This window comes from Corvus hawaiiensis, chromosome 18 (assembly GCF_020740725.1).
Source record: "Corvus hawaiiensis isolate bCorHaw1 chromosome 18, bCorHaw1.pri.cur, whole genome shotgun sequence".
NCBI lineage: Eukaryota > Metazoa > Chordata > Aves > Passeriformes > Corvidae > Corvus > Corvus hawaiiensis.
The window spans coordinates 14,398,305-14,422,918 of record NC_063230.1 but is presented as its reverse complement, the minus strand read 5'-3'; the positions used below and the strand labels follow the sequence as shown (position 1 = coordinate 14,422,918).

Below are 24,614 nucleotides of genomic sequence, written 5' to 3'. Positions count from 1 at the left end.
TAGGTGAAATGTAATTAATGCTCAGGATTGGTGCTCTCCTGCTGGCTGATTCTGAGTCACAGCACAGCCCAGAGAAAGTTGTCAGACCTTGGCTTATCCACCCAGACTTGCCCATTCTCCTGCAGTGGGTTTGGTAACTGCTCGACATGAAGCAGCAGCACTGTGTTTAACTTCTGATAAACTGCCCTGAGGCCTTCAGGTGCAAGGCAGAATGAGAGGATGGAGAATATTAAAAGTGGAAAACAGGAGAGCATTTCATAATGCAGCTGTGCTTGTCACACCAACTATTTCACTGTTAGCACAGAAACCCAAAGTCATGGAATCATTCAGGGAGGAAAAGCCCTCGAAGTTCACCAAGGCCAACCATAAACCCAGCACTGCCAAGGCCACCACTCACCCGTGTCCCCAAGGGCCACATCAACACATCTCTCAAATCCCTCCTGGGGATTTGCCCTGGGCAGCTGAGCCAGTGCTTGACACCCCTTTTGGTGAAGAAGTTTTTCCTGGCCATTTCCTCGTGCCCTATAGCTCGTTACTGGGGAGAACAGGATTATTCCACACTGTGACAGTTCACACTTGGGCCATTATAAACATCTGCACTTCGATGCCACCACAGCAAAACATGAACACAGACAGCAAACACAAAGCCTAAATAATTTCTGAAGCTTCAGTAAGGACATTGTTTTTCTAAGAAAGACAGGAATAACTGTTATCTAAAGAGATTTTGAAAGTGTAGATTCATTTAACTCCATCCCTGTAGGTACTATCAAGAAAAAAAATGCAGCAGTCATAGATGCACAATAAAAATAAATGTATTACTGCAAATCTTTAATCTTATTGAGAGCTGCAGGCCTCGAAGTGAATGAGTAATACCAAGCATTAGCTTGCTGAGAGGTAAAGAAGATTTAAAAATTAATTTTCCAACCCCTGATTTCAAGTTCACTGTTGTGTTCTACAGACCTTTAGAGAACAACTCCAAGGCCCCATCAGTTGGGCTTACTCATCCATTTTTGGTTTTGTTCAGAAAAAAAAAAATCTCAGCCATGATGAGATGGTGAGGGGATATAACCTTATTTTCTTTTCTGGTCACTTTGAACCACAGCAGGTCTTTTATTCCTCTTGAAAATATTTCATTTATCCATCTCCTGAGCACCTGAAAGTATTGACTGCTCTCTTAGAAGAGGAAATCCACGGTTTATTGCTGAGATTTCAGTCTCTAAGACGGTGATTTTATTTCCTCGAGTATGAAGCACAGATAAATTTGTCCAACTCTGGCACAAATGTTTGATACTCTGAAGCTTTCAATTCATAGCTCTTCTTAAGTTTATCTCCCTACACATGGAAGAAATACCTTCCATTAGCTCTTGTAGTCTCTCTTGGCACCTTGAGTTTGGGTTTGTGTCCCTTTCCTGTGCCAGCTGTAGAACCCAAGGTGCTGAGAGCAGCCAAGTTTCCAGCTGATTGAGGTACTGGTGTCCCACTGCAGCACCAACACCCTCTCTGGCCTTATCCTGACTCTGAGTGGAATTGGAGCCACTGGTGACACAGAAGTTTGACAATCATGAGCCCAATCAGTCCTTATTTCAGTACTATACTTTACCACCTGCTGATCCCAAACACTTATTACTGTGCCATTTTACGTCACAAAGCAGCTGGTTTCTTAGAAGTGCAGGCAACAACTTTATCCAATTTATTTTGTACTGCTATTCACATCCACCAGTGAATAATTGCTGGGGTTGCTGATATGTTTGTGAAGACAGAGAAGTTAAATGAACCTGTAAACTTCTGGGGACAGGCCACTAATCCAGAAAAATTAGACTGCAAAACTCTCAATCAATCCTTTTTTCCCCTGTTTCTCATTATTTCTAACAGATCAGACAACAAAAAAGCTCTGTGGTTTCAGATCAGTTTGGGAACTCAGTTTATTGCTGCTATCGTATAATTGTTACTATGGGCAGCTGTATAAGTGCACAAACTTTTACTGTTTAGTTTTCCTTATGTGGGTCTCCCTCTCCAGCATAGCTTTAGGAAAATCTAATGCCTCTGTAAAACCCTGGCTGTGTCATGACGGGTTATGGAAACTTCTCAAGCTCGGAAAATAGCCATGCTATCAAGCAGAAATTGCATGAGAGTAGAAAAATCAAACTACAAAAGCATATTGCATATTCTAGTTGCTAGTGCAACGAGCATGTGACCCTATGGTCCCATGTCACCTCCCATGAAAGCAGCTTTAAGTCCTAGCTGTTGGGTAAACAAAGATTTCTCAGTTTATTAGTGCAGACCTTGTTAGTTATCTACATCTCCTAATCACATGATGCCCTGGTGTTTATTAGGGTCTGTATCTCACAAGCTGCAGCCCCATTCCACTGAAATCAAAAGGAGCTTTTCATCATGGAATGATGACATTAAGCCTGTCCTGTGATCTGAAGCAGCTCTGCCCCAGCCTTGAGCTGTTAGAGAAGATCAGGCTCAGGTTTCTCATTTCCCTAAACTCTCTTGTCATTTTCTGTCAGTCAATTTACAGCAAAAGCCTGAACTTCCACTGACTCTCCCAAGTCTATAGATAGGGCTTCTAAAATTGCTAACCAAACTGATTGTGCTGTATATAGATCCCTGCAATGGAAGGTCAGGGAAAAACATTTTGATCATCTGGTCTGATCTCCAGACTGACACAGGCAGCAAAACTTCCTTAAATAGGCTGAGTTACCAAACAGGCTGAAAACGTTGTGTTCTTGAAGCCTCTGCTGAAGTCTGCACTTGGTTCAGCGTTTTGGTTTGACTGCTGCTGCTCACAGTCTCTCATCCCCAGAGGACAAACTGAAGGTGACTGTTAACCAGAATGCAAATTAACTTTAAAAGCCCTTTTTTTTTTTTTTTGGTAGATTTAGCCAGTAAATGTTGACTACCCAGCCCCTGGGAATGCTGCAGCTAGGAGACAGCAACAACATTTCATCATCACCTTTGCAACTCTCAAGTCTGCTGCTTAAACTATGAAAAAAATACTAATTCCATGATTTTTGTACTGAGATTGTACTGCACCTGTAGTAACAACAACAAAAACCTTTCACAGCACTGCTCCCATTTGTGTTAGGCAATTGCTATTTACGTTAGCACCCAAACTCTCAGATGGAGTGTACAAAAAGCTGGGGGTTTCCTTAGAGTTTGGCTTAGTACCATTCAGATTTGGGGGCTGGAAGTCTCCCACCATAAAATGCATTTGAGGCATTCTGCCACTCACTTAAAGCTACCAGAAAGTTTTTTTGGAAGCCATTACACTGATTTAAAGAGGCTGTTTCTGCATTGGTGTCATATTTAACACAAGCAAAAGCTTCAAAATCTGAAAAAAAAAAAGCAGTACAAAGAATGTTCATAAGAAGTGTGTTCTGTGGAAAAAAGTCTAGAAGTATTCTGAAGAGCCTATTTCATTTTAAAGAATAATCTGATGCCCTGAACACCAAGGGTGTTTAACAGTGATGTCTCAAATGCATTAAAATCTGCACTACAGGGCACGTGCTGCTTCTTTCCATTCTGTCCTGGGAATCCTGAATTTGACAAATCTTCAAGGCTACTGCTAAAGATACAGGCAAGTGTTATCTGGAGAAAGATTTCCCCCGAAAAAATTATTAAATGCCTTCAGATATAGCATAGAATATAATGAAAAAAGTCTTGGAAAAAAAAAAAATCACAAATGCCATGAGCTGAAGGAGACTGGACAGCTTTATCTGCATTAAAGCTCACGCTCTTTCCAAGTGCACTTCATTGTGCAAGCCCACACTGCCAAATCACATCCTTCTGAGCAAAACTGCCTCCTGGTTTTGATAGTTTTCTACCACTTGCTCCAAGTTTAGCAGAATTTTAAGCACTTTGAAACTGCAAATGCCCAGAAAAGCAATTCTGTAGGAACTCCTAATTAGTCCCTGGAAAGCACAAAGGTACAGCCAAAAAGCCTGACTCCATGTGCAATATTAAAAGCAGTGGAAATTGTAGGCTGCCACCAGAGATGGACACAGGCACAAGGCAGAGAAGATAAATGAGATGAAACAGTCATAAAAACAATACTGAACAATCTGATGCCAGTTTTCAAGCTATTATTTAATAAGGCACAGATGTTAGAGTCACATTTTAGTTTGCTTTTCATGTACATTATGAATTATTTTGCACTTTTGCATTAGTACACATTAGGCAAAAAACTGCCTCTAATATATTAGAAATTCACTTTAGGGGGAAACTCCCCCTCCTCAATCTGTTGTCTTCTCATTTAATCACAAAATGGTTGGACAAGAGATCAAATCAACACTAAGGCTGTGCTAGCAAGTGACAAATCATTTCACCTCAAAAAATTATTAATCTTAGTGGCAGTGTGCTTGTGTGCTGTGATTTACTGAGAACAAAATAACCTCACAATGCTCAATTTAAAATTGACACTGCCTTTGACTAATGGCACACATTTCCTGATGTGATAACGCCATTGACTGGTGAGGATTCATTTGTAACAGAGGGAGCAGCTGTACTATCAGAGATCAGGCTGATGAATATTATATTGAAACATTTTTACCAGGGTAAAATGCCTATAAATCATTCTTTTGGGGAAAAATGAAGTGATTAAAGCATTGCCAGCATCAGGTGACTCGGAATTAGGTCACCTGCCTTACTTGCTTTGGTGAGAGCAGAGACAGGCTCTAGCTCAAGACCAAATAATAAAATACCAGCACATATTTCTCCTCTTCAGCAGTTCTCCACTGCTGAAGGCAGCCCCAGTTTGTCACACAATAAAGCAGAGTGCTCAGGAATTGGTGCTGTGGTCTAAATTAACCTTTAAGGACACCGACCCACAGGCTGTGACCACTTCTGGTGCAGTTCAGCCCTGGCCACCCCAGAAGTTTGGAGGCAGTCTGGGTACTTGATGAACCAGGCTAATCTGATTGCTATTCTGCCATTTTTCATCTAATTAAGGCACTTTATTACGTAATTAAACTCTGATTCTAAGTTTCTTTCATCCTTGACACCGATTAAGAATAAACACAGCAAACACTGGGAAAAAAGTGAGTTTTACCTGCATTTTGTAGAAATCTGTACCAGTCAAATGTGTCACTGGGTGCAGTCTTAATTCCTGTGTTGAAAAAAGAGAATCCCATGTTTAATGTCCCCTGGCTGGCTGAGCTGTGGTTCTTGAAGGCTTTTTGAAGCCTAGCAGAGCAGATTTCTGCCAAGCACGCTGAATTCCCATCTCCAGCTTCCCTCACCCCAGCAATGTCAGGTTGCCTGTGCAACCCTTCCACACACAGCAGATTGAAATTCCATGGAAAATCTTGTACAATCAGCCAGTGTTGGAACTTCTTCAGCAACACAACTCTGCTAAATTTGGCCTTTTAAAACTCCACGAGATAATGTTATCTGAGGGAGCACATTACTCCAAAACAGATACAGGGCAGCTGGGACCCAGAGCCCTTAATATAAAAGGAAGTAAATTAAATTTACATACAAATTAAATATTAATTTATCCTGAATATTAATATATTTGTTTTGCCTTATGTTAAAGATTAATTATTTTAATAATGAAACTATTTTATTAATTTATTTAATCTCTTAGTTAACTGTTACCTCACAAGAGACTTAAATATAAACTAAATATGGGCTAAACAGCCTCCACAATGAGTTATTTCAACAGCACAGTTTGGAAAAGAATGTTACTTTCTTTGAAAGTGAAATCCATGAAATGGAATGAGCTTTGGAACCCACAGACAGTTATTTTTAAATAAATAATATTAGGAAATTAGGTCATCACACCTAAAATACTGAGTTGTGTTTCCTGGACTACTCAGTAAGTGCTGTACCTTGGGTGACGTACTTGTTGGCTGTCATTAGGTTGGAAATCCAACTTACAGCATTTAAAGGAGTCCGGAGTTTCAGAAAATAATTACTCAGCATGAAAAACTTCTGTAGAGTTTGGAGAAATCTCAGTGTTGCCTTCAGTGTCATCTAACCTTTCTGATTCCTGCTGTAAGGCAGCTGGGAAACTTCTATAAAAGCACCAAATGAGTGGAAAATTTTGGCTGAGACACTGAAAAAATGCCTCAATTAATGTCAGTGGCAAAACACCCAACTCCAGTGGAGCAGGACTGCAAACCCCAGCCCATTTCAGGAAAATACGTCCAGGGCAAAGAAGGCAGATACACAAACAGGTACCGAACACATGAATCAAAGAAATTGGATGTCTTAATCAGTATTTCAAAGCTCCTACCTTGACTTTGGACATATATTTTCTTCCTAGCATCTGGCTTTAAAGAGAAGGAGAAGAAAAATAACTTTCATAGTTCAACATAAAAATGTCTGTTCAATCTTCTAAAAAATCCACAACTAAAGAGTAACAAAATACACGTCAGTGTGCTTTTAACTATTAAAGATCAAAACAAACTATCAGAAAGATACATTAAGTAACACCAGAGGCCAACAGTCAGCAATGTAATTTACATTTATTGTGACCATTTACAGTATCAATGAATCAATTTTGGAATTAACACAATTACCACATTAGTACAAATATATTTTTTAGTTTGTCTCTGTATCCTTTCTTATGATCATTATCCTATTTTCCTGGAATAAAACAAATTTCAACTGTATAGCTGAAAATTGACTCTAGTTCCCAAAAAACCTGTTGGTCTGAAAAGACTGGTTTTGAAAATCCAGTTTATATTTATCCATAATAAAATTTATATCAGTTTCAGAAACTGCTATCAAATATATAGACTTGCCTGTACAGGAAAAGTGGTGCCTGGTAGTTATTGCAGAACATTCACAAATAAAAATTACAAAATAAATTACTTTAAAATAGCTGTAGTAAAAGAGGTAATTACTACACTTCCAAAATCACTTCTGAAGTGCTAGTCTGCTAGTTATTTAATTTAGGTGATTAAAGAAGCAATTTCCTATTTCAATATCTTTCTGTAACTCCAACTGTGGATTTGTGGAATACATTTTTCTTTAATGAAAAGAGAATTAATTCTGAAACAAAATTCTAAGCAACCAATTCTTGAACCAGTCAGCTCAGAAAATGGGAAGCCACAGAAGTAATTTTGTTTTAAATTGCAGAGATTTTGGTTTTCCCTGTTGCTCCTATGTGGCTGCCCCTCAGTCCCCTGCCCAGGCACTGTAGTTACTAAAAATGAACTGGGGAAAGAAACTGAAATAAAAGAGGTCACTTAAAAAGTCATCTCCAGGCAGCTCACAGATGGGAAGGAGGTGGTTCCTGAGAATCAGAATGAACAATGTCACAAAAACGACACAAAAAAGCAGCAAATCCACGTGGGAATGAAGTGGGGGAGAACCAACTCTGTGCTACAGTGGAAGCCTGAGGATATTCCCTGGACTTTGTCCTTCAGAACCTACATGAGCTTTTGTGTTCAAAGGATTTAAAAATAATGAAAATAGTTTAATACATCATTACATTATTTTATTACTTAAATGACTTTTATTACTGGACTTTCTCTGACTAACATTTTGAATTACACAGGATCTGCCAATGATAAAAAACCCCTTGCAAACAACAGGGACAGCACTGAGAGCTGGAGGCCAGCCTCAGAATTTAACTTCACAGTACAAGTGGGAGAGCTGGGACTGAGCAAGACAGAGAAACACAGGAAAACAGAAGTGGGAAAAGCAGAGAGGGGCAGCAGACCCCAGCCCCGCCCTCGCAGGGGGCACCTGCCCAGCTCTGCCTTCCCCTCTGCTGGCTGAGACAGGCCCTTAGCTCCCTAAAACCACTGAGGTTCAAAAAGAAGTTAAAAGCATCCTCTTTCATGCCCTGCTGGCCCTCAAATGGCTCACGGTGAGTAAATATAATCCTGGCAGGGCTTGGATCATCAAGAAGAAAACAGCAGGAATACTGTGGGGCAGGGCATAGAGGTGTGTTCACACTTTACACATCAATTTTCTCCTATGTTCTTTATTTTAAATGGGCTTGAGGAGAACAGAAAATGAAATTGAATGCTGATAAAACTGGCTTAGGTAATTCTTCTGCACCAGTTTTATGCTACTGAAATAAAACACTGACCTTAAGCACAAGATTTTTACAGTGTTTCAAACTCACTTGGAATACAGATTATTGCAAGTGCTGGGTTACATACTTCATAATTAAGGGTAATAGAAAAGAATTTGTAGGGAGATACAGCCTTTGAGTGCAGTGCAATTGCTTACATGTTTGCAATTTAAATTCTTAATTGACTATTTTGACTAATAAAGCCCACATTAGAGGAATAAGGCAGTTCATAGTAGTGTGAATTAACATCTAAAATGCAGTAATTTCCCGTGACCTGTGTATGGAAGGATGGGTTCACGTTCTTCACTGCTTGAAAGCAAATTTGTGGCATTTGCTCTCAGCCTTTACATGAAGGCCCAGCAGAACAGGAACTCAACACCTCAGCATTTAAGGCACAGGTCAGCAGGTGGGAGTTCAGTTTAGGACTTGACAGATTTGCCTCCAATTCCCTGTCTGCCACAGACCTCCAAAACACTGAATTAGTCTCACAGGCCCAGAGTACACAAGTGTTTAGGTAAAATCAAAGTCTGGTACTTAAAAGCATTTGAGGTGCTGATTTTGAAATGCCTTCAAAGTTCAGTTTTGTTTCTTCTCCTTACACTCTGTTACTTCTGTCCTTTTCTTGCTTAAGATCTATGACAGAAGCTGTGCCCTTTCACATTTACCCATCATCAAGTTCATTGTAGTAACTATTAAAATCATATTACATTTGTAAAATGAAACACCAAATCCTATGTCTGGTCATGTACCCTTTTAATGCAAATAGGTTTTAAAAATCAGTTCATACCAAAATAAGGTGTTGTATATTGTACTGCTGTGTTGTGCAAGCTCTACTCTCAGGGATGATTTTTTAGGCAAGAGTGCATTAATGATTATATTATAATGCAAATTAGAACTGAAGAGATACCAAGCACTTTCAGCTTCTTGCATTTATTGCTCAGCTTCAGCTGATGTTTCCCCAGGTGAGGTGAGTGGAGCCAGCACCTCACTGCAGCAGGAAGGAAGGTCCCGCCTTGCTGGTTTTATCCCAAATGGTTCCTGCTCGCCCCTCGCTGGATCTGGTGCTCGTGGCACTTCTTTGTGGTTCAGCACAGCAAATCTAACTTACCTCTGCAGTTCACCTTCAGAAGTTCATTCTATTTCCAGGGTTGACAAAACAAGTATTTTCAAATTACACTTCCAAATTCTTGAGTATAACTAATGCTGTCTAGAGGAATTTTGTCAGCATATAGTTTAGTAAACGATGCAAAAAGAAACAATTTGGCATCAGGAGAGATTCAGTTACAATGATTTGCTTAAAATGTTACAGAGAAGCACTTCCTACACTGTTCTACACTCTCTTCTAACACCAAACAGCTTTTAATGCCAGATCCATTTGACCTGTTGAAGTACATAAACATGAAACGCTTTCTCTGAAAGGAAAAGCAGGACTAGGAACAATGAAGATTATTGCAATTCTCTAGCATTATCTAGAAAACATTTCAGGAGGACACAGAGTTGCTAATACTGTAAGCATAACCACCATCACATAAACATACCCACTCTGCTGCTGCCAGCTCCTTCAGTTTCACTGTGAAAGCCACTGCAAACCTGGGTAAATGGACAAAAATGCATTGCTTTGCAATCTGCTTAAAGTGTTTAAACATAAAAAAAAAAAAAAGTACTTCAGAAAAAATCTTGATAAGAACTAAGATCAGAGGCTTATAAAGCTGATCCCAGATGAAAGGCAAAGCAGGCTTTCCACTTGTTTCAGCAGAAAATCGTGGTTAAACCAATGGCAGCTCCTCAGGCTTTACAACTCAGAGCTCTTGGGAAGGTGAAGTGAGGATTTCTCAAAGTAAGAGAAGCCCCAAATAATGGGAACAGCTGCCAGTTTACCCAGATCAATGCACACAGCTGCAGTAGGAATCTGGCATTTCCTGCTCCTGCCTCACTGCAGGTTGCAGGAGCCCTTTTCACAACCAGAACACACGTAAGGAGGGAGCTGAACTGCACCTCATTTCATACTGTGCTTTGACAATACCCAGCCCAGTCTGCAGCTGAGTTTAATTCAAATGGAGAGGGATTTTAAACCTTTCCCCAGTGTTCTCACCTTGTTTCTAAGCGGTCACAGCTGTCAGTGAGTAACAAACTGGGGTGTCTGAGATATGCATGTAGTGGGCTGCCACTGTAGTGGGCATGGTGGAGGTGTTGTGTTATAATCTGAGGGCATGAAATCACAATCATTCATTAGAATTCCCATAAATGCTGAATTATAACTCCTACTTTTGTTTGTTAAAACAAACCTTATTCCCTCACATTTGTTCTGTAGGATGTGCTTTATGGTACTGCAATGAATTTCACACACACAACTTGACAGCTTTAAGGTTACTAAAGCTTTTGCAAATGCTTGTTTTGTCAAGTTGCACATGCTCCCTTCCCAGATCTTGCAATTATACTCTCAATACCTCACATTAACAAGCATAAAAAGATGTTGCTTCTAAGTCTACAAAATGCTGTTCAACAGAAAAAAAAATTACCCTAGAGGAGTACAAGCACCATTTAGAGGAATTTTATTAAAAATGAAACACTCATAATGCTAGACAGTGTTCAATACTTTGTTTTATGGAATGTGGTGGTATATTGTACTGGACAAGTAATCTACAATTCATGATGCTTTCTGCTTAGAACCCTGCAATCAATAAAGAAAAAAAAAAAATCAATGTTTCTTTTCATAACTATGCAATGAATAACACCAGGGATGCTACTGGAGAAGAGGTACATTCAGAATAACTTCTAGAAAACTGAGTTACTTTTCCTGTAGAAGAGAAAATATTGTAAACTGCATAAGGATGCAGTAATATATTTTGAAATATCATAGATAATTCAAGCTATTAAGGTATACTTCAGGTTCCCAGCTTAAAATCATTAAAAAACATTCAGTAAAGCATGGGGTTTATGTTAGCTGTATCAGCTGTGCCTGTGACAGCTATATGAATATTTTAAACAGAGATGGATCAAATGGACACACTCAGGGATCCCGATTTTATGTCTTTTTCATTTTGCACAGTGCTGAAATTTATGTGACACATTAGATATATTTTTCTTTTCCTTAAGACCTGTTTAAAGAATAACTTCTGATTATTTGATAACAAAAGTAAACAAGTATATAAACTTTTTCTTGAGTGGGACCTTAAGTTGCTTTCACCTCCAAGTCACACTGAGACATAAGAACATGCCCTAATGATTTTTCAATGAGTGTGATTAAGCGCTGTCTTTAAAATCTGTTTACTTACCACGTTTTATAGGGGATTACAGACAGAGCAGCACATCTCTGCCAGTGCTAAGTGAGCCAATAATAGCTGGAACATGGAGTGGTATCAGCAAAGATAAACCCAGCAGAGAGAAGCCTGCTGCAGATTCTGCCTGACCCAAAATCCATCCTGCTCTGTGCTGCTGTTTCCAACAAGAAAAAGGTTTCCTCCCCCACCATGGCCATGATCAAACACTGCTGAAGTCAACAAACCTTTGGACCACTCAGGAGAAAACTGCTTTTCTGGGGATGTTGAAACGATGAAAAATGCTCAAAAATCTTTCTGGTTTTTAGTAATTTCCTCTGGTTTATGATGGGTTCTTGAACTACATTTGATGCCTATACTGACATGTCACTAGAACTTTTCCAGACTTTAAAACACCCTGAAAATACTCCCTTGTCATGACTCTCTAAAAGATCTGCCACTACAAAAATGCAATTTCCTGCCATAAATCTTCCACAAATGCTCTTACCTGGCTTTCTCCAACACTGCTCCCATTACCTGGCGCTTCTCTTGGCATTTGATATCTTCATTTACATCTGTCCCACCAAAGATGATTCCAAAAGGAATTCTGCTACCTGCAAAGCAATGACTGCAGTGAGAAGTTGGCCAGCATGTCAAGCTAATGACTAGGAGTGAAAAAGTACATTGATAATGCTGACCCACATATCTGAGCAAAAATCTGTGAAACCTGGAGAAACTTGAATTTTTGGTTTTTTTGGCACTGGAACCCCCCACACTATAACTATGCACTTTCACAGGACATCAAACCAAATGGGAAACAAAGTATGTTGATAAAGACAGAAAATGTACTATATATTTCACATTTATCTTTGAAAGTTATGTGAGCTGTAAGATCAGGGTTCATTAGCATTGCTAATTTCCTCATTACTAAATGAGAGAGCAAGCAAAAAGAATGAAAGACTAATTACCATTCTGGCTACTTGGAGAATTTCCTTGGCATTTGTTGATATTATACTCTAATGTTTGCAGGTGGAGAGAATTGATGTGCACTATCAAAGCACCACTGCCTCTAATCCTCAAGAGACAGACTGTCTGCAATACCATATAAAATATGTATCACCTCTTTAATAAATTTAAAAAGCAAATAACTATTATGCCATCTATTACATGTGCTGGTCATGTAAACAAAATTTCCAGGATGAGGCCCAGCAGATGGGTATTATGGCAGCAATGATGAGCGTAATCACTAAATGTCTAAATGTTACAGGAGTCAGGAATGCCCCCTGAATTACTTCTTTCCTCCAAGAAGCCTGCAATAACTTTTACCCTTTGACTGTGATCATCTCATCAATCCTATAATTACTGGGTTGCCTTTCACAGATTTTTGGTTTTTTCTTTCAGTATCTTTGCTGATACTTTTTAGAACAGTGTAACTGATTTATTTAAATTACTGAGCTTTTGTAAAGTATCAGGCTTTTCAGGTCAGTTGGGATTTTGAAAAGCTTATAGCAGCAGTGTTTGGACATTGCCATGCAAGTTAAACTCCAATAAAATTTTACTCCAATAAACAGTTAAATTCAACTTTATCTTTTGGTCCTCATTTAAAAAAAAAAAAAAAAAAAAAAAAAAAAAAAATTGGTTCTCAGACTTTCCAAAAGCCTCTTCCAAAACAATTAAAGGTCTTGTCAAAAAAACCAATCATATCTATATTCCAACAAGTCTTAACTCATATGTTAGCAGAGCTCATTTTACAGACTTATTTTGTTGTTAATTTGTTGTATTTGTATTTTAGGTCCCTACTGAAATCAGAGCTCCTTTGGAACAAAAGAAACTCAGGCACACCAGACATCATAATTTAGGCTTTCTGCAAACCCACCAGAACAAACTGGGGGGGCACTCCTGAAGTCTCCAAACGAAGACAACAGAACGCACCCTGAGATCTGATGAAAGTATGAAATTAAGTGCCTTTATTCCAGCACACAGATTTATACAATACAAAGGTGGTCTCAAAAACAGATGCACACTTGCACTTTCAGTAGGTGACGGTGCCTGTAATTTTGAAAGCCAGTGCTTCTAGTGCATCATTAATGGCAGGCTAAAATTTTGTTCTACATGGCTAGAGAGAAAAGAAAATTTTATTATTTGTCTGATAACATCCTGTCTCCTATAGTTTAGCTGACAGGAATGACAGGAATGTTATTTCATGTCAAAAAACCCTGACTCATTTTTGAGCAAAAAAATCAAATTAGCCTCTCTGCTTTCTTCCATGTGACCCCAGCTCTACTTAGCCAAGCCATTGTCCTCTGGAAGAGCACATTTGCTGAAAGGATCCTAATGTTAATATAATGCTCTTATCTTGGTGCAGTTAAAGTACTTAATTACGAAAAGCACTATGGGGTTTAAAAGTACATTTACTTAGCTCTCTCCTCTCTGTATCAGATCTCCCACGGAGAAAGATTTGTAGCATTTGGGAACATTTGCTCAAGTGGATAAACAGAATAAGGGTATTCTGTGTGGGTTTATACATTTATAGCCATTTGTAACAGTTAGGATTCATTCTCTTCCCTTGCAGTACTTTTTTAAGAGGTATTTTTATTGCACAGTAGAAAGAGGATTACCTTGCAGAAGTCTGCCTCCTTTATAAAGGTGAATGGCCAGGGCTGCATCAAACTTGTCTGTGGAGGTCAGATTTGCTATTTCAGCTGGACTTTCGTACATGAAAGCATCTTTAAGAATACAGGTATGACCTGCAGCATGTAGATGATTCCTTCATTATTGGAACAAATAGAAAAAGAATAAAGAAGTCACTATTAATGTTATAGGCACAGCAGTATATTAAGTAAGCTTAATCAAATCGTTTTTCCTTAACAAACTGCTCTGATACTCAATTTTATGCTGTTTTTGTTCAAGCAACCAGGAGCTATTTACAAGGCTGGGTTTTTCCTGGAAGATATTTGTTACCTTCACCATTGTGAAGCCACAGGCACACTTCCAGGCAGTGTAACACTCCATGGCCCAAGCCTTATCAACATAACTTCTGACCATCAGCAGAAGTGAGGGATAACCAGGACCCCTCCTGACTGAGCTTCTACTTATTATGCTGAAACCCTCCTTTTGAAGTGAGTGTGTCAGACCTCGCTCTTGCAGATTCTCAGACCCTTGCTCTGAAGAAAGGGCACCAAGTGAAGAAAGCACAAATATGTCCAGCTAGTCAATGCTACTACAAATACAAAACATCAAAAATTAATACATCAAGAAAAAGAGAGTTGAATTGTGCTCCCTTTCTGTTTGATTGTGAGCTTAATTGCGTCTTGTCTTTGCTCACCCATTTATAAACCAGGCAAAGGATAATGGAAGTATAAGCAAAAAACCACACAGAAGTAATTACACAAATACCTCCACAGCCTGTTTTAAAAATCTCAGTTGCCAAAAACAAAAAACCACAAACAAATCCAACAACAAACCCTGCTTAGTGTCAGTTTACCCATTCATCTTTATATACAATGGTTCCTCATATTAAAACATTGGTGCAAAGACTGCCAGAGTGAAGAAACTGATTGATTACAGACAGCTTTACTCCTCTCAATGAAACCGGAATCAGTTATCACTGTTCCCGAGAACATCAGCCAAAAAACATACAGGGGAAAATCTGTGTTTGGATGGAAGGGAGAGCACTGTGTCTGCTGACATGGAATGTTTACAATCTCAGCATCATAAAAACACCACAAGAATGCTTTCTGCTTATTCCATATTGTTCCAGCTGATTTATTTCTCATTGTGCATTAATTGTTCTGGCATTAACGTCCTGCTAACCCATCGGCTTCCTGGATAACATTGCCTTCATTTCCTGATAATTTCATAGCCTCTCAAGAAATGTAATTTTCTGTCCTGCAGAAGTTAGTCATTACTGCAGAAATTGGTGCTAAAAGTGCTGTAAAATGTCTGGAGGCCTTGGAAGGAATGTGTCAGCGCTGTATCTCAGAGAGCGCCATTGGCACAACATATGGTGCTGGATTTCTTCCTTATCCTAAGAAGAAACTCCTCTTAAATTTAATTCCACTGTTCAAAACAAGACCAATAAATTACAATAAATACTAATAAATAATAAAATACAGCCACATTTTAAGCTCCTTATTGACATGGTTGAGCCATTATTAACACCAGCTGCCCCATGAACTGGTTCCAAGTACCTGCCTTCCTCTTGAAAGAGGTTCTCAATTTATATCTAGATAATGATGCCCAAATCTCCCAGCTGTGGAATGAAAATCTCTCGGGCAAATACTTGGGATGCTCGTGCATGCATTCCATAATTTCACAGGTGCTCATTAAATAGTCTAAAAGGACTTTTTCCCATCAGCATTCCAATTACCATAAATCACTATCGTGTACAAGCAATATGTTTGCATATTACAATTAATTTGAAAATAACTCTCTCAGGACATTAGGAATCAAGAAACTCAGCCAGGAATTCCAGTCAAAAGTGTCTTCTTTTTTAAATATACTAGGGATGACTACTTTTCCTCCACAGTTTCCACAGCTCCAAATCTCACTGGGGAATGACAGCTGTTTCTGCAGTAAATAGAGAGGGACTCTCTCAAGTGTCCCAAGGCTCAGGCATTGTGGATTACCTCTACTACTTCCAAGTTGGTTTTTTATTTTTTACAGATTTTTATTCTACTCAGGAGCATGTATAAAAATTGCATCTTTAGATGGAAAAATTACCAAATATTCCCAGAATAAGTCAAATTCCCATATTTAAAGAGGCCTTAAATCCCCTAAACATTGCACTGAGTTTGATATCATTAGTAACAGGCTTCAAATTATACATATATGGAAATACATGTGCATGGAAGCAGAGTTATTGGGTAGCATTTAAGTACTGATACAGTGATATTTTCATATTTTCTAAATGACTTTTCATCTTTATAACCAAAAAAAGCAGACTATGATTTTCACACATATGCTGTTACTAAGGAACATGATTAGAGAGTTATTGCAGGAGATTTTTTTTGAAGACTGATCTGTCTATGAAGTCACAGATGTCCCTGAATGAAGCCAAGACAGAAGAGACACATTATCCATATCTTTTCTCCTCCTGGCAACTGTGTATTCACATTATTTTGCCATTTCATAAACAAATACTTTCTGAATGAAAAATAAAAATTAATACAGCTCCTTCTGTCTGGGAATCAAAGACAACACTGAAAATGCTAAATCTCAAGGCTACATTTTCTCTCTATCACAGTTCTTAATATAGGAGATAAATTTCCAAGTGTCTTAACAAATAGTGATTATTGCCTGCATCCAGAATTTGCCTTGCCATATTTTTCCCTTCTACTGAAACTCTCATGGAAGCCAATGCCATGACTTGGGGAGAATGTTCTTTCTAAAATGGAGTTGAGCTGTCAGATCCCAGATTTTGGATGTTTTCCTAGGCAGAGAGCATTAGGGAAAACTTTAGCCATTCAATGAATGTGAAAGAGCATTTATCACAGTACATTATACTGGTCACTGCTTATACTGTGATATTTATACACACTTGAATATTGGACAAAGTATTTTCCAGTCCTACTCATTTTAGCGTTCAGGAAATGAATTTCTCTTTTGTTTGGTATATGTTTTATATTCTTTGGAAATCACAAAGCTTAAAAGTGAAATTTCTAAGTGTGTTCTCTGGATCTATTCTGTGTGCAGAGAGATCCTGCTAAAAGGTACAACCTTTTTCTGACACATTTCCGCTTCGAGATTTCTATAGAAAAAGCATTTTCCTCTAACATATCTATGAAATACCAAGTGATGTTTTACAATGTTTAATTTTTTATTCCCTACATTATTGATCACTACTTCTCACTTTTCCTGGCTGCCAGTCTTCCCTCCCTCAACACAAATCTGCAGTTCACAGGTTTTCATATCAGGAAACAGTTTTAGAGTTCCAAACACAGCCTGGCTGATAAGAAGGCACAGGAGTTAAAAGTGTGCTTACTTCTAAGGTATTATGGTTGTGAAACTTGCTCTCTTTTATGTGATGTCTACCTCTCAGAAACATTTACGTTCTAAATTTCAGCTGATACTGATTTAATGGAATTACTTGCAGACAAAGAATGTTTGATTTCCAAAAAGTTCCTGGTAGGTGGATACACTGACACTTTTTGAATGGCACAAAATAGGCTTCATCCAAAAATATTAATTATCTCTTTCCCTCAGCTGTCTGTTCTGCACAGCAGCTGTGCACCAGCTACTGTTAAATGTATATGGCACAATTCAGAGCTTGTTAAGTGAGCAGAGTCATTCCACTGCCTCTTATAAACTTGGCCAGACCTGAATACTCACAGTTCCCACTGAAGCTCATCAAATTACAGGAGCTGAAACCCTGCTTGATCTCCTGTTTTCTTTGTCAATGATCTTATTTCATCATACTCATTAAAACAACATGCCCTTCATTTTATTTCCCTCTCAAACTTCCCCTTGTGACAACACAGACAAATTGCATTGCATTAATTAATTAATTGTATTGCCATCAATGAAGTATGAATAAAATTCACTGTGAATCACAGAAATTAAAAATGTGAGCAAAGAAGGTGACCAACTCCTTGTCTCTCTGTGTTCTGAAGTCAGTAACTGAGCTTTGGAAGGAACAAAGAACTCTGCAAAGCCTAAACCTGTGTTACACATGGTTCTTGCAGTGCTGGCCATTCTGGGGAGCAGCAGCACCGAGGGCAGGCCCTGCCAGTGACGGCAGCTCATGCAAAGGTGCAGATGAACACCTGCCCTGCAGGTTCCTGCTCTGGGAATGGCCCTGCAGAGCCAGCAGAGATCTCCCAGCACCCGAGCAAACCCACGCAGGGAGGTGCAGGAGCTCCCACACCTGCCACGAGGAGAGGAGCATTCCCTGCCCTGGGATTGTAACACTGGCAGACAGGGGAAGATGAAATGTCTGGGCTCAGAATTACTCCAATAAATGTCTAATCTAAAAAACAATTGTCAAGAGGAATGATAAGCGTCCCTGAACTTGTGTTTTTAATTCTCTTGCAGCTGATTACCTGAAGATTTACAGAATGGCTGTCTCAACTGGCCACTTAATGAGAACCAAAACAATTTCTCCTTCTCCAGAAAATGTTTACATATTGGCAAAATACTTAATCTAAATCTTTCTAATTAACCTATTAATTCCAGATTTCTATTCCTCCTTACTACCAAGTAATAAAAGATGAACAAAACATTTCAAGGGGCAGGGAAGATTAATTTCTTTTCTTCCTTGACACCCTGTTTGATCTCATTTCTAAGGCTGAACAATGGCAGCCTAAACAAGGACTTTTGCTTGCTCTTTATTATTTGCTCATATTTTTTAAGGTGATTAAAGATTATGCACACCAATAGGAATAAAGCCCACAGCACATTCATTATAGCACTTGTTTTAGCAAGTTGATTTTTAGCCAAATTAGATTCTGGTACCTTTGTCACCACTTACTTTAAACACAGGAAATGAATATCTTATTTATGAAAAGATGAAGCAGTTATTGAAAAAGCTGTAATATCATAAACAGAGTATACACTGTGATATTAAGCCATAAAATTAATCCATGCTGGCAAGTGTTCAACCTGGAGACAACGTCATTGTTTCGTTTATATTTAATCAAAAGTTCAATATTAAAAAAAAAATTGAACAAATAAATTCCTAAGCTCGTATGCAGATACAACTGTAGCCAAATAGTAATTGGAATACGTATTTTATGTGTATTAACATACATGATACAAAATTTACCATGCACACATAACCTCAGGTATGGCAGATTAGTGTTAAAAGTAACATGCCCAACCCTCTGGTCATACATAGAGCTTTCCAGGTTTTTTTAATGGCATAAAGTCTTAAGGAAACCAATACTGGATGGAAATATCTGCACAGGATGGTTTTAGCGATGACCTGACTAGCCTTTTAGTCAGGAAGATGGACTTAATTGCTAGCTAATACTCTTTGCTTTTTCCCTGATCAGAATTGTTTTCTTTCCCTGAACAGGTAAATTTACATTATTTCAACATTTACAGCAGGTGATAAGACAGGAACTGAGCGTGACATAAGCTACTAACTCTCAAACACTACTTCTGTTAGAATCCTTTACCCAGCTTTATTGTGAACATGAATTAAGTTTATCTTTCACTCGCTATTTTCTTTCTGTTTGAAGGTCTCTGTGCATGAGAAAACAGCATCCACTTTGTGTAAGGAATTCCCACACTTTGCGTACAGTACTCCTGGGAAGCAACAGGATGCTGCAGTGGGTTGCTGTGCTCTGTACAGGTCACTGGAGATGTGTTCACACAGCTGCAAATGGCTGCATTAACGTGGTTATATGTTAAACCATCTGCCAGCTGAGCTGCTGTAGCTCACCAACTCTATGCCCTTTCATCCTAAAACTCCTTATTTTAGGCCACCATCACATGTTACAGTTAGAGCCACCACAACTGCTGGTTGCCATGACTCAAGTAAAGGCATCTTGCTAAGGACTGTACCTCAGTGCAGTGTGCTCACATATCACTATCAATCTCAGTGTAATTAAAAGACAGTTTGACAGACTCTGTTAAGGTTTGTTTTTCTGGCTTATTCCGACTTACTTTAACTAGAAACAATGCAAAACCTGCTTTCCACTAGATTAGCTCTGAACTGCTCCACAGTCTAAATGTTTGTCTGACTTTCCTCAAAGTGGAATTGGAAGAAGGTAAGTAAATATTTAATTCGTAAAGGTAAATAACCTTAGAGAGGAAAAATGCGCAGTGATGTCCCCAAGAATAACTAGTTGCGTATTACCCAGTGAGAGCAAAGAGTAAGATATGAAAGGAAATGTGGAATGCCACAGAAACCACCACACAGGAACTCTGCTGATATGTACAGGCATAAAAATATGCATATATACATACATAAGAATTTACTTGTTTTGTCTCAATATTTTAGTAACAATTATTGCTTTAAAATACCAAAACCTTCAGCTTTTCTGGTCTTTATACTCCCCTTGCTTTGTATCTTCAGTGCCTGGCGACATGACAGGACCAGCAGATATGTTCTATCAGTACCTTGTACAATAGAGTAGCCCTACAGAAGTCTAAGGCTGCACTTGGTATGACACAAGCAGTGTGAAAACCTAATGTCTGTGGATGTTTTTATGCATAACATTACACATGAAATAATACACAGATCAAGCACAGGGAAAACTGGTAATAGCAGAAGGCTATCCCAGGAGATTCATCCTAAGGAAAACAATTAAACTGTGGATGATTTTCAGATAAGATAAAACCAAACCGTTATTTTGGGCCTCAAGAGGACAAAACCAGTGGGAAATTGTTTCATTTTTATAGTGACTTATTTTTTTTATAGCTCAATGCACAGTGAAGCCCTCAGCGATGCTGTCAGCCACGTCCTTTCTCCACGTCACAGAAAAAGTTAAATGGGGACATTAGGAATATTTTTGCCGTTCTGTTAGCCCCTGCAATTTCCCAGCACTGCAGACCCGTGTCCGTCATCCCCACGAGAGCCGCATGTCGAACCCCCCAGCAAGGGCAGCCACTGGAGCGGCTCCTGCACAGCTGCTGCTGCAGCGGGATGGCTCCGGCACAGACCCTGCCTCGGGAGCTGCCTCCCGCCCTTCCCACTGTCGTCTGGCCCATCCTGGCCATGTCCCAGGGCGGCAGCCTCAGGAAACCGCTGACCGCCACGGGCTGTGCCAGGCTGCGCGGGGCGGCTGGCCAGGGACGAGGGGCGGCTGGCCAGGGACGAGGGGCGGCTGGCCAGGGACGAGGGGCACCCCGCGGGCGCAGCCAGCCAGCCAAGCGACCCGCACGCAGCGCTTTGGGGAACCGCCGGCGGCCGCTGCCCCGCACCGCGGGCACGGGGAGCGCCGGGAGGGCACGGCGAGCGCCGGGAGGGCACGGTGCCCGGGCAGCGCCGCAGCGGGGGCGGTCCCCGCGGTGTCCCCGGACCTGCCGGGTGGCTCGGCCGCCGCCCCCCGCACACCCCCGGCTCGGCGGAGCCGCCTCCGTGCGCCGGCGCGGGCAATGCATGGCGGGCGGGCCCCGCCGCCCCTGCCCGGCCCCGCTGGGGCGGCTGCGAGGGGCAGCGGGGGCCGGGGCCGCCTCCCCGCCGCAGCCCCGCGGGGAGCGCGCAGCGCATCCCTCCTCCCAGCGCGGCGGGCACTTACTGAATCCTAGCGGCCGTGGTGGCGTTGCCGGTCTGCGCTCGGAGACACGCGAGCAGCAGCAGCCTCATAGCGGCCGCTCCGCTCCGCTCCGCCCGCGGCCGCCGCCGCCTCCTCACCTGCCCGCGGCTCCCGGAAACTGCGCTGCGGAGCGGGGTCGAGCCGGGGCCGAACCGGCCGCAGCCCCGGGCGCTGCGCGACCCACCCGCGGCCCGGCTGTGCGGGCACAGGCCAGCCTTGGCAGGTGTTCCCGGGCAGAGGGTACTCGGCTAGCGAGCCAGAAGGCTTGGGTGCCTTCCCACACCTCTAAATAGCGCTGTGTGTTTTCGTTCCTCAGCCACAAAGATGATGTGCTCAGATCATGGCCAGGGAAACATTAACGCAAAGGCCCCTTGAGAAGAACATCATAGAAGGATGGTAGCAGCTACTATCTCCTGAAGCAGTTCCTCATATCACCATGTGCCTCCCATGAGATGCTTCATACTCGGTACAGGAATACAGTTAGAAAAAAAAAAAATAAAAACGAAACGTGGATAAGATGCCAACCACCAGAACAGCCAGAGGAATGTACTAGCCCAAAGAACGAGGCAACGGGATGGGTAAAGGAGCACTCCAAACATCAGGAACACCATATAATGAAGTAGAGCCAAAAGCGTGTGAGACTAGAGGAAAGGTCCAGTGAGAAACCACAACAGCAGGCAGAATCCAAAGATACAACGAAACAGGGAGGATAAAAAGAACAAACCTGAACTTGAGACTAAGAAAAGCATATCCCGAACTATCTAGCCAGTCTTCAAGACAAAATGGGTCCACACCAGTTACACTCAGAAACACAAAGAGCAGCTGAGTGGGGCAGCAGGCACGAAGATGAGAGGCCAATTTAGGGAGTCTGTTGGGAGATTAATAGGAAACAGGTGGCTGATTGTAGATACCCACCCTGAACTTGTTTCAGCATCTTGTAAAAGTGTTGAGAACAGGTGCAGGACATTGGTAGTGATGAGAAGGGGGGCTGATTGGGCAGAAAACTCCCTTTTTTGCTTATAAACCAGTCTGATTGCCTGATACAATTCACCACAGGGCCATACAGATGCTTGCTTCCCCAAAGGCTGGCAAAGACAGGGGAAAAGTGCTCTTCAAAAGCTGCAGTGCCTGGTTACTGTGGCCTAAATTACTCTTCATATTTCAGTATCAGGTAGAGGGAGAAAAATATGCCACATGCAGAGGAATATAAAATGTAATCCTTTTTGAAACAGTACTTCTTCCAATAATTTGTGTGGACTTCTGAGGCTAACAGGTGTTCTGGAATTGACGGTTCAGAAGTGATAAAAACACACACTGGAGTGGGTTCTGGCAAACTGTAACCATTTTGGTAGGCAGGCTCATGTTTTGCTAACGACTCTTAATGCTGCAGAGCTGTGTTAACTGCATCTCACTGAGTTATCACTTAGATTCAACATAACATTACTTGGACCACTTCAAACTCCATTGGAACTAAAAATTTTGGCTACAATCTAGAAGAGCATCAAATCTTGCATAAATGCTAAAAATAGCGTAAATGTTAATCTACAGGTAGGCAGAACTAAGCCAGCTTTGTCACCATTTTAGAAAGTGTTTCTGGCATGAAATCCCACTCCTGTTGAGATGTAATGGCCTTTTGTCCGTCTGGCCAGGATTCCAGCCTTGAAGTGGCCCATGTGAAGCACATTTGGGCTTCTGAGAGTTGGTCACAGACCTGAAGGTGTCACACAGGCTGCGTGAGACTTCAGCCCTTCAGCTCCTGCTACACTGCTACTCTAAATCCTTCCCCAACAGACCCTCCTGCTTCCAAGATCTCCCCCACACAACAGAGATCACCCAGGTGCATCACACCAGGAAGGTTTGGCAGCATATGCCAGCCAGGAAAAACCTCGCCCCTGTATCACCAAAAATGGGGATTCTCCAGGTGCATGGCCTGAAGCAGGGTATCTGACTGTGGCTCAGAAAGCCACGTTTTGGATTAACAGAAGCTGTCCAACACATTTAGTGTGCAACACAAGACAAAACCACAAACATCAAAGTAAGACAAAGCCTGCTCCATGAGAAATGAGGAAACTCAACCGTCTGAGAAATAAAGAGGAAATAAAGGAAACATTCAAAGAGATCTTAACATTTTATCACTATTTATGGTAACTCCGGCTTTATGCTATATAGGCCTCGACTGAAAAAAATAACAGCCTGGAAATGTGCAGCATTGTGTGTCAAAAACACATACAGGCACTAATATATTCCTGTACAGACACAGGTGCAGCCACTGTGTTCAGAGAAAGGGTCATGGATGTATCATAATGAAGTTTTAAATACACTGGAGCTAAGTATTGTTTGGAGGAGAATTAAAACCTCCTTCCTGAGCTGCCATTCTGCCAGAGAGAAGGTTCGGGTTCCAACAGTAACTTCTGAATTTCAGCGAGAGTACCCACATCTCTGTACTTGAAGAATTAAATAACATTTTAATGTACATTTCAACTTCTGCTCAGCATTGTTAATTGTTTCTACCAGGTGTGGGATAGGTCAATATAGAAATCTCACTCATCAAGGTAAATTATGAAGGGCCTAGAACATGAAAATAAGACACAATAATACAAACTGTGCTTCATTACTTTGAGTCTCCAGAAAATACTACTGAACTCCTCAGAAAATGTAATCACAGTTAATATCACATATTGTATTAAGCTAGGAAAAGCTGAAATGTAATTTTATTACAGAATCAGTCATGTTACAGTAGTTCACAAAGAGATGTCTGTACAGCTGGTTGCTTTTTCCTCATTGTCCTTTGTCATGAAATTTGTTAACTAGTTAAGAGAGCGAATATATTTAATGAGTCATTTTAATGGCATATGTTATTTACACAGGCCCATTATTAAATGAATATATTTACTTTTACAAGCATCACTTGCTCCACTACCAACATTTCTCCAAAGTAAGTCATGCCTAGATGTTTGGTAGGTAACTATATGATGTCAATCAATTTAACTTTTTCACTGAAAACACACAACCAGCAGTGTCTTCCCCACTTTGTTCTGGCCAAAAATAAGACTTTAAGAGCTGCTCCTGAAGACAATTTCATACTTTCACAACCTTTACCTCAGCACGTGTGATGGTGGA

At 40.6% G+C, this 24,614-nt stretch overlaps 1 protein-coding gene across 2 annotated transcripts in view; it reads right to left on the bottom strand.

Annotated features, from left to right (window-relative positions):
• GLT1D1 (glycosyltransferase 1 domain containing 1) overlaps positions 1 to 21,889 on the bottom strand; it is a 43,755-nt gene extending 21,866 nt beyond the window's left edge. The window contains exons 1-6 of one of the 2 annotated variants that reach the window (XM_048322730.1): positions 21,477 to 21,889; positions 13,911 to 14,059; positions 11,801 to 11,906; positions 9,574 to 9,625; positions 6,242 to 6,278; positions 5,054 to 5,110 (exon numbers count right to left, since the gene is read on the bottom strand). In XM_048322730.1, coding sequence (XP_048178687.1) covers positions 5,054 to 5,110; positions 6,242 to 6,278; positions 9,574 to 9,625; positions 11,801 to 11,906; positions 13,911 to 14,059; positions 21,477 to 21,544 — 469 coding nt within the window. In that variant the 5' untranslated portion in view covers positions 21,545 to 21,889. The remainder of the gene's footprint in view (positions 1 to 5,053; positions 5,111 to 6,241; positions 6,279 to 9,573; positions 9,626 to 11,800; positions 11,907 to 13,910; positions 14,060 to 21,476) is intronic. The other variant, XM_048322729.1, reaches the window with a different exon arrangement.
• Positions 21,890 to 24,614: the final 2,725 nt, after the last annotated feature.